The sequence below is a fragment of the Coregonus lavaretus genome, assembly GCF_964263955.1.
Source record: "Coregonus lavaretus genome assembly, contig: HAP1_SCAFFOLD_396, whole genome shotgun sequence".
NCBI classification, from domain to species: Eukaryota; Metazoa; Chordata; class Actinopteri; order Salmoniformes; family Salmonidae; genus Coregonus; species Coregonus lavaretus.
The window spans coordinates 323,244-334,171 of NW_028157602.1; the positions used below are offsets into that span (position 1 = coordinate 323,244).

A 10,928-nucleotide genomic window follows, 5' to 3' on the forward strand; every position below is an offset into this window, starting at 1 on the left:
CAGAGTCACAATAGAGGCTTTGTGCCTGTTCTACTCTACGGATCACCAGGCTAGTGCACAGCCCTAAGCTTCCTGCAATAACAAACTCCTATTCGTCTCAGGAGTTAACCTGAACCCTAGACATTTTGAGACAAACCATGCCCTATTGGTGCAGGGGATTTGGGATGCGAAGCCCATTTAAAGATGTCTAATAACAAGTAAAATATATTTAAAGCACCATCCCATGTCCCATTTCTCTCAGGTCATTCAGCTCGCTGGTAACCTAATGAAAACAGGTCAGACGTGGTGTGGTCATGCAAGACCGGAAAATTCCCTAGTGTTTAGGGAGGGAGCTTTTGTGTTGATTGCAGACAAACAATGAGAAGAAAATACAGCAGCCTTGGGCATGAAATAGAACCTTGAGGATCTCAGTAGGGCTGACTGACTAGCCATTACAACCACAATAACCTCATTACTGTAGTATCTACTGTTATCTACTATGTAACTACTGTTATCTATGGAGTATCCACTGTTATCTACTATGTAACTACTGTTATCTATGGAGTATCCACTGTTATCTACTATGTAACTACTGTTATCTATGGAGTATCCACTGTTATCTACTATGTAACTACTGTTATCTATGGAGTATCCACTGTTATCTATGGAGTATCTACTGTTATCTATGGAGTATCCACTGTTATCTATGGAGTATCCACTGTTATCTATGGAGTATCCACTGTTATCTACTATGTAACTACTGTTATCTATGGAGTATCCACTGTTATCTACTATGTAACTACTGTTATCTATGGAGTATCTACTGTTATCTACTATGTAACTACTGTTATCTATGGAGTATCCACTGTTATCTACTATGTAACTACTGTTATCTATGGAGTATCCACTGTTATCTACGGAGTATCCACTGTTATCTATGGAGTATCCACTGTTATCTACGGAGTATCCACTGTTATCTATGGAGTATCCACTGTTATCTACGGAGTATCCACTGTTATCTACGGAGTATCCACTGTTATCTATGGAGTATCTACTGTTATCTATGGAGTATCTACTGTTATCTATGGAGTATCCACTGTTATCTACGGAGTATCCACTGTTATCTATGGAGTATCCACTGTTATCTATGGAGTATCTACTGTTATCTATGGAGTAACTACTGTTATCTATGGAGTATCCACTGTTATCTACGGAGTATCCACTGTTATCTATGGAGTATCTATTGTTATATATGGAGTATCTACTGTTACAGTGCATTCAGAAAGTAATCAGACCCCTTCACTTTTTCCACATTTTGTTATCTTACAGCCTTACTCTAAAATGGATTAAATAAATAAAAATTATCATCAATCTACACACAATACCCCATTGTGACAAAGCAAAAACAGGTTTTTAGACATTTTTACTAATGTATTAAAAATAAAAAACAGAAATACCTTATTTACTTAAGTATTCAGACCCTTTGCTATGAGACTCGAAATTGAGCTCAGGTGTGTTCTGTTTCCATTGATCATCCTTGAGATGTTTCTACAACTTAATTGAAGTCCACCTGTGGTAAATTCAATTGATTGGACATGATTTGGAAAGGCACACACCTGTGTATATAAGGTCCCACAGTTGACAGTGCATGTCAGAGCAAAAACCAAACCATGAGGTCGAAGGAATTGTCCGTAGAGCTCCGAGACAGGATTGTGTCGAGGCACAGATCTGGGGAAGGGTACCAAAAAACGTCTGCAGCATTGAAGGTCCCCAAGAACACAGTGGCCTCAGTCATTCTTAAATGGAAGAATTTGGAACCACCAAGACTCTTCCTAGAGCTGGCCGCCCGGACAAACTGAGCACTCAGGGGAGAAGGGCCTTGGTCAGGGAGGTGACCAAGAACCGATGGTCACTCTGACAGCGCTCCAGAGTTCCTCTGTGGAGATGGGAGAACCTTCCAGAAGACAACCATCTCTGCAGTACTCCACCAATCAGGCCTTTATGGTAGAGTGGCCAGACAGAAGCCACTCCTCAGTAAAAGGCACATGACAGCCCGCTTGGAGTTTGCCAAAAGGCACCTAAAGGACTCTCAGACTATGAGAAACAAGAATCTCTCCACATCTGGAAGAAAACCTGCCACCATCCCTACGGTGAAGCATGGTGGTGGCAGCATCATGCTGTGGGGATGTTTTTCAGCGGCAGGGACTTGGAGACTAGTCAGAGAAAATCCACCGTGACCAAAATGTGGTATCTTTGAATCAAAGAGAAAGGCCTCTCTTCACGGCCAATGAAGACCCTGCATTACCACGCGCTATTTCCTCAACTATCTGCTCCTCTTTTCTCCCTGTAGGTGCGTTTCCTGGAGCAACACAATAAGATGTTAGAGACTAAGTCTGACCTGCTGCACGGTAAGCAGACGGGCCGCTCCAACATCGAGCCGCTGTTCGAGGCCTACATGGCCAACCTCCGCCGCCAGATGGACGTGGTCAGCAACAACAAGACCAAGCTGGACGGAGAGCTGAGGAACATGCAAGGTCTGGTGGAGGACTTCAAACACAAGTAGGAGTCTGTCTGTTCTGTTTCTCTGTCTGTCTGTGTCTGTCTGTCTGTCTGTCTGGACGGAGAGCTGAGGAACATGCAAGGTATGGTGGAGGACTTCAAACACAAGTAGGAGTCTGTATCTATCTGTCTATCTATCTGTATGTCTATCTATCTGTCTGTCTGTCTGTTTGTCTCTCTCTGTCTGGACTGAGAGCTGAGGAACATGCAGTTTGTGGTGGAAGACTTCAAACACAAGTAGGAGCACCTCTAGTTATTTTACCAGGAACGTTGGTTGAGTTCTATTCGTTCTCTTTTTATCTGGCAATGACCTGGGGAAGAGTTGCCAGCGAGAGGGGTTTAGTCTGCAGTTTCATGGAGAAACTCCTGGCCCGGATTATGACTCATTTATTATCTGGTGTCATTTTAACACTGACTAATAACAAAGTGTGACAGAAGATGATCAAAGCCAGAACCTTTCTGACCACAGCCAGTCTCGTGTCGTTCTGGTCTTACCTAGACACCAAGATGAGATCAACAAGAGACACAATATGGAGAACGAATTTGTAAATCTGAAAAAGGTGAGAACATCACATTTCTCCAGTGACACCTGAATTGTGTTTTAATGGTGCAGTCTCTGAAATATAACATTGATGCCTTTGGACTCCTTTATGGACACAATATCATTCTATGACATCAACTCGATGTTGTATTCAGCGATACAGTGCTGCACCATGAGAGTGAGGTTAAGTTAGACAAACACTGCAGATGAAAGGGCACAGAGAGACAGAGACAACAATATGACCAAACCTGCCCCACCTTCTGCGAGATGAAAAAAACATAAGCTCATAGGTATCATATCACCACTGAAAAACGAAAGAACTGGACATGGTGTGTGTCGGGGGGTCAAAGAACATGTCAAACCACCATGTAAAACGGGTGTGTCGGGGGGTCAGAGAACATGTCAAACCACCATGTAAAACGGGTGTGTCGGGGGGTCAGAGAACATGTCAAACCACCATGTAAAACGGGTGTGTCGGGGGGTCAAAGAACATGTCAAACCACCATGTAAAATGGGTGTGTCGGGGGGTCAGAGAACATGTCAAACCACCATGTAAAACGGTGTGTCGGGGGGTCAGAGAACATGTCAAACCACCATGTAAAAAGGGTGTGTCGGGGGGTCAAAGAACATGTATTCACTAACTGCTAAATGACTAAAATGTAAATGTATAAGTCCTATCATCAACTGATTTCAGCCAGTGTATGGCTGTGGATTGACTGCATTGTTGGAATGGAATGTTGGCATATTGGCAGTTAATTTGAAAAATCATTCCTCTAAAACTGACTGGCTAGCTAATAAAAATAAAGTGCAGATAAATTCATTATTTTACATAATATCTTATCACAGCAGTAGCAAACCATGGTTGACCAACTCCCTGACCTTTATACCGTCATAAGAAGGTTCATGTCCATTCTAGTATTCTAATTCCTAATTCTATGCTCTAACCATTAGACTGCCAATGGTGTGTTCTATTCAGGTTCTAAAAGTAGCAGTAACAAATCCCACAGCAGCTTCAGCTCCCCAACACCCAAGCTGCTGCTTAAAACGACTGAACAAAGAGACAACTCCAGATTCAGCTCTCACTGAAGAACCCTCAGATCCTTCTGGCTGAGGATGAAGAACCGTTACCGGTATATGAGAGTTTATATCAGATCAATTTCACATGTATTGCTCCTTTTGTTTATCTACATTCTGTAATGAGCATGGAGAGTATACCATAAGATTATGATTCACCATCTAATAGTTTTGATTTTGTAGCTAGTTGTTTGTAGCTAGTTGTTTGTAGCTACAAACTTTTGATCGTTCTTTCTGTAAAGAAAACACAAATTGTATGACAAACTTGACAAAGATGTTTTTTCCTCACCACAGTTTCAACTGGTCATTTCATGTCAATGTCAAATATTTTTTACATTACAATTAACACAGCTCGTGCTACTTGCTGTAACACATGGGATGCTGTAGAAGTTTTTAAATAAAGAACAAGAGAGTACTCAATGGCTATAATGTAAATAAAAAAGCTTCATCCTCAGGCAGAGAGAGAATGGTTCTTTTCTAATAATTTAATATGAACTTTGAGAGAGATCCCTGAAGGAAGGGGGTCATGTTATTTGAAGAGATATCATGCTTTGGAGTAGTAAATTCATGTTTTTTTACATCCCAAAAAATAAAAGATCAAATTAATTTCTCAGAGAGACATACACACATATATATATATATATATATATATATTCACACATTGTTGATTAATAACTGTTAGCCAAAACATACCCACTATGAAGAAGAAAATAGAGCAAGATCAGTTAAATGTATAGCTGAAAGCATGCACTAGGTATGGTGGTATTACAAGTAGTAACAAAATAGTATTATTGCCTTCTAGTGTTCAATCGAAATACTGGTTCTTCACTGTGCTTAAAGACTCAGAATCTGGAGTTCCTTCCCTGCACATACACATTTCCTGAGGACCTTGTCACTTCATTGTCAAGGAAGACATTTTCAAAGGTTTTCAGATTACTCCTTTATGACAATCATTATAACAGATACTACAAGTCCAGTCACTTTATCTACTGGGATAGATGTAGGTCTACCGTCTCGCTTCTCCTGAAGAGCAGCAATCTACGATCCCAGCTGGTACTACCAAAACACTGCATCAGTGCCATCCCACAGTGTTTCTCTAAGTGTTCCCTGGCTTGTTCTGCCACATCTCCTCTGATTTTTAACTCCTTGAAGTGGTCAAAGTCAGACCGCCCTAGCTTCCTCAGCCTCCTGGCAGCTGAGCGGTAGCACTTCCAGGGCTGGGCCTCCAGGAGAAGGTGTTGGCTGACGGATGCCAGCCGGGAGAGGAGCCCCAGCAGGGCCGCGTCTCCATGGTTCAGGTGGACCCACATGGTAACAGCCAGGCACAGGGAGAGGTGGAAGCGGAAGCAGCCATGTTGTCTCAGGTAGTCCTGTAGCTGGGTCTGGCTAGCAGCATCCTCAGTGATGTCTAAGGGAATGAACGAGATGCTCTGGGGGAAAGGGTTGGTCTGTTGGGCACGGAGGATCAGGGTTTCGTCCAGGTCGAAGCCAAGGAGCTGGAGATCACTGTCGGGTGGTGTTGTAGCGTCTTCAGATAGGACCCTCTGTTGGAGGTGTCTGTACAATGCCACTGTCAGGTCCTGTTATATATTACACATGGTTAGATGAGAAAAATACTTCATTAGTGTCAGACAACTGACTCAAAGTATTCAATGACCGATGATGAAACTCAGTGATTGTTCTCTTAACTTGTGTGGGTGGTAGATCAATTTGTAAAGGATGGCTAACATGATTAAATCTTTCTGTGGCTAACGTTAGCTGGCTAACTTAGCTAGCTTTAGCTTACCCCTGAATTGCAGCCGACATCCAGCATCAATATGGTTTCACTGCTGTCTTTGCCATACCCCAAATCCTGAATAAGTGTGGTCGGAATGAGGCTTAGACGGTTCTCTGGTGGGTTGAATGTGTAATAGTTTATAAAATTGCCGTAAGGCGCTGCACCGGGATCATCTTTTTCATCCAGAACTTCACTCTCTGCTCCACATGTTGCCATCGTTCTTCTCACGTGTGCAGCATCAAAATACGTCCGACTTAGGAAACATGCACAGAACGTCTATACGGCTCCTCCCACTACTGATTACTCAAGAACCGAATGACTTTTGACCCTCGCAAGACTCCATTGCTTTCAGTTACGGAAAAAGTTAGCTAGCTAGGTGTGTTGACATTGAGAGGGGTATCATTAATCTGACTATCGTTCTCTTTTACAAGAAAGGTAAGCAACAATGCAATTTACATAGCAATAATCTGAAACTGGAAATTCATAGAATGTTGATGTCATTTGTTGATAATAGCTTGCTAACCTTGATAGCTAGCCAATTGTTAGCTAGCTAACCTAGCTGGCTAGCTAAATTCCATCAGATACCCTGTGTCTTTAACTAACATCTGATAGTGTTATAATTGTTTGTTGAAATGTAAACAGGGAGATGTATGTAGCCAGCTACTCTTCGTTGTACTACAACTTGTAGTTGCTGGATAACCTCCTCAGAGACCCACATGTATTTGGTTCCGCCAGGAACACCATCACCATGTTGACCACCGCAAAGCGTCTCGCCGACTTCGGATACCGGGGGTTTTCTGCCTCGATGATGCTGTTGACACTCTACGGGGGATACCTGTGTACCATGCGGGGATACCGCTACATGAACAAGCAAAAAGAGCTGCAGGTAGCGGCAGAAAACCAAGACGTGGAGGCCCTCAAGCCATAGAGGACTGGAACTGGATAGTTTGTCCACAAAATCATGGACATTTCTGTTCCTCCCATGGGACTTTTATGTGATAACTGTATTTGGGTGTGGAAATTTTGTGTGCCCAGAAGAGTAAAGGAGAATCTACTCTTCATTTGCTGTCAACTTCATCCTTTGTCTGCTAAAAGGAGAGTGGGCAGAGGACTGGAGTTGACTGAAAAATGAGTTGACCCCTTCCAGCTTAAACTAAATGTCAAATCTGTCTCCTATCATAACTCTCGCAGGACACCCTGAATCACGGTTTGTGTGGTGGGATATTCAAAGTTATGTTACAACCATTAATATGAATAAAAACATCTTACACAAAAACATATTTTGGTCTCTGTACTCAACACACCAATGGATGATCTCCACTGAAGAGGATTGTGTTGGCTTCTTCACATTAAATTCATATGCATTTTTACCAATTACATTGAGGCAACGACATTTTAAAACATTAAACATTCATAACAATTCAATAAACATTGGTCTCATATTAATAATATAGAAACAGTCTAAACAGAACAGAAACAAACAAACAAAGTAACTGAACAATTAATTCTTAAAATATACAGTAGTAACTCAAGTCCACCTGACCAATAAAACAGGGAGAGAAGAGAAACTGCAGCATCACATAAAAAAAATGGGACTACTAACAAACAGTCTATGTACATAAGGTACTGCAAATATCTACAGATCTACTTGACATCAGGAAATGCAAATATTTGTTTAATCAGTTTTGATTCTCTGGGTCACAGTGTGTCTACTCATCCATTGTCTGTTGTCATAGTTACCGATCTTCTTAAATGTACTATGATCATTGTCAGTTCTGAAGAAGAAAAATTAAAAAGAGTCAGGTGAATGAAGAAACTGAGTCTTAAACTGTCCAGGGAACTGGATGAGGCTGGAAAAGCGCTTCAAGATGTAATCTAGGATAGGATGAACTAGTAGTGGAAAGGCCTTACAGATATGCCTGATTCTCACTATAGGGCTGACCTGAACAGGACTGGCTCATATATTGTCCTTTCCAGCACAGTTCCAACAAATAGTGGATGCGCAGCGTAACCAGGCCAGACATATTTGACCTGGCTCGGCTCGGCCCTATAGTGTGAATCAGACAGCAGACTCCTCTCTATCACCTGCTGCTGCTGTGTTTCTGTGGCCAGCTTTTAGTGGTGACGGTGTGGCCGTTGGTGCCGTTCTCTGCCTTAGGAGAGAAAGCCATTTTAACCCCCCTGTCGTTGGTCCCGTTGGTGTCAGCCTCCTCTGAGACACCTCTCATCCTTAGACACCTGACAGACAGAGAAATACAATGTTACAATTCAAAGTGAATGACGTGCTTCACATCCTGGAAACATGGTTGCCAGGTCAGAACGAATAAGGCACCTTATTTTCATAGGTAATTACACATAAATTAATAACAGAATCTCTTCATATGTAACCCATTGCCAGTCAAAATGTCACAGACTGCCTTTGTGAATTCTGACTCAAACTGCACATGCTGGAGTTTACCACATTGTTTGGAGGGGAAAGTATATGAAGGCATAAATAAAAGACTTACTGAAGAGAATATATAGTCGTCAGTTAGACAGGGCAAGCAAGCAAAAGAGAAGTGGAGGAGGAAGACTCAGCCGAGAAAGAGAGATGGAAAGATAGGAGGATCCCTCTCACCCCAGAGAGAAAAGAAAGGAGCCATCTCTGCAGAGAGAAAGAGAAGGAAAGGTATGAAGCAATATATAACGTGTTATTCCGTAGTCCTTCCATAGCCTCCAACATGCAACAGGTGTTGTTATTTATAGCCTGAGCTGAGGTCTGACATGATGGAACTTCCACTCCTGAGGTTCTCAAGTCTGGGCCTGTATTCACAACAGTCTCCGAGTAACATTGCTGATATAGCATCAGTTGTGTCTTTTAGATCATAATGAATAAGATTATACGAACAGGAAGGACCTGATCCTAGATCAGCACTTCTACTCTTGAGACGCTTTCTTAATACAGGCCCTGTCCTCATACAGGCTCCGACTAGAACCCAGAGTTGTGTCCCTAATCTGGAGAAGTCAGAGCTGTACTACAACTCCCACTCACCTTTCTACATCTGACCTGTACTAGTCCTACATCCCACTCACCTTTCCTCGGACCAAGGCCTTCCCGGCTATGAGGTAGGACCAGATGACGTAAAATAAAATAACAGAAGGGAGGCTGTATAAAGGGGCGTACCGGTACAGAGTCAATGTGCGGGGGCACCGGCTAGTCGAGGTAATATGTACATGTGGATAGAGTTAAAGTGACTATGCATAAATAATAAACAGAGTATCAGCAGCGTAAAAGATGGGGTGGGGGGGGCAGTGCAAATAGTCCGGGTAGCCATGATTAGCTGTTCAGGAGTCTTATGGCTTGGGGGTAGAAGCTGTTGAGAAGCCTTTTGGACCTAGACTTGGCGCTCCGGTACCGCTTGCTGTGTGGTAGCAGAGAGAACAGTCTATGACTAGGGTGGCTGGAGTCTTTGACAATTTTGAGGGCCTTCCTCTGACACCGCCTGGTATAGAGGTCCTGGATGGCAGGAAGCTTGGCCCCAGTGATGTACTGGGCTGTACGCACTACCCTCTGTAGTGCCTTGCAGTCGGAGGCCGAGCAGTTGCCATACCAGGCGGTGATGCAACCAGTCAGGATGCTCTCGATGGTGCAGCTGTAGAACATTTTGAGGATCTGAGGACCCATGCCAAATCTTTTCAGTCTCCTGAGGGGGAATAGGCTTTGTCGTGCCCTCTTCACGACTGGTGTGTTTGGACCATGATAGTTTGTTGGTGATGTGGACACCAAGGAACTTGAAGCTCTCAACCTGTTCCACTACAGCCCCGTCGATGAGAATGGGGGCGTGCTCAGTCCTCTTTTTTTCCCTGTAGTCCACAATCATCTCCTTTGTCTTGGTCATGTTGAGGGAGAGGTTGTATACCTGGCACCACACGGCCAGACCTCTGACCTCCTCCCTATAGGCTGTCTCATCGTTGTCGGTGATCAGGTCAACCACTGTTGTGTCGTCGGCAAACTTAATGATGGTGTTGGAGTCATGCCTGGCCATGCAGTCATGTGTGAACAGGGAATACAGGAGGGGACTGAGCATACACCCCTGAGGGGCCCCTGTGTTTAGGATCAGCGTGGCAGATGTGTTGTTACCTACCCTCACCACCTGGGGGCGGCCCGTCAGGAAGTCCAGGATCCAGTTGCACAGGGAGGTGTTTAGTCCCAGGATCCTTAGCTTAGTGATGAGCTTTGAGGGCACTATGGTGTTGAATGCTGAGCTGTAGTCAATTAATAGCATTCTCACGTAGGTGTTCGTATTGTCCAGGTGGGAAAGGGCAGTGTGGAGTGCAATAGAGATAGCATAATCTGTGGATCTGTTGGGGCGATATGCAAATTGGAGTGGGTCTAGGGTTTCTGGGATAATGGTGTTGATGTGAGCCATGACCAGACTTTCAAAGCACTTCATGGCCACAGACGTCAGTGCTACGGGTCGGTAGTCATTTAGGCAGGTTATCTTAGTGTCCTTGGGCACGGGGACTATGGTGGTCTGCTTGAAACATGTTGGTATTACAGACTCAGTCAGGGACATGTTGAAAATGTTGGTGAAGACACTTGCCAGTTGGTCAGCACATGCTTGGAGTACACGTCCTGGTAATCCGTCTGGCCCTGCGGCCTTGTGAATCTTGACCTGCTTAAAAGTCTTACTCACATCTGCTACGGAGAGCGTGATCACATAGTCATCCGGAACAGCTGGTGCTCTCATGCATGCTTCAGTGTTGCTTGCCTCGAAGCGAGCATAGAAATGGTTTAGCTCGTCTGGTGGGCTTGTGTCACTGGGCAGCTCGCGGCTGTGCTTCCCTTTGTAGTCTGTAATAGTTTTCAAGCCCTGCCACATCCGACGAGCGTCAGAGCCGGTTTAGTACGATTCAATCTTAGTCCTGTATTGACTCTTTGCCTGTTTGATGGTTCGTCTGAGGTTATAGCGGGATTTCTTATAAGCGTCCGGGTTAGAGTCCCGCTCCTTGAAAGCG

General features: G+C 43.8%; 1 protein-coding gene and 1 long non-coding RNA gene across 2 annotated transcripts; one reads left to right on the forward strand and one right to left on the reverse strand.

Moving 5' to 3' along the window:
* Positions 1–4,785: 4,785 nt before the first annotated feature.
* On the reverse strand, positions 4,786–6,147 carry LOC311125177 (pre-miRNA 5'-monophosphate methyltransferase-like). Its single transcript, XM_084199232.1, has 2 exons — positions 5,940–6,147; positions 4,786–5,733 (listed from the first exon to the last, which is right to left on the reverse strand). The coding sequence occupies exons 1-2, from the start codon at positions 6,144–6,146 to the stop codon at positions 5,140–5,142; spliced, it is 801 nt and encodes a 266-aa protein (XP_084055358.1). The 5' UTR covers position 6,147; the 3' UTR covers positions 4,786–5,139.
* A 109-nt stretch (positions 6,148–6,256) lies between these two features.
* Positions 6,257–7,204, forward strand: LOC311125180. Its single transcript, XR_014612848.1, has 2 exons — positions 6,257–6,365; positions 6,666–7,204. It is a non-coding gene; the product is annotated as an uncharacterized lncRNA (long non-coding RNA).
* Positions 7,205–10,928: the final 3,724 nt, after the last annotated feature.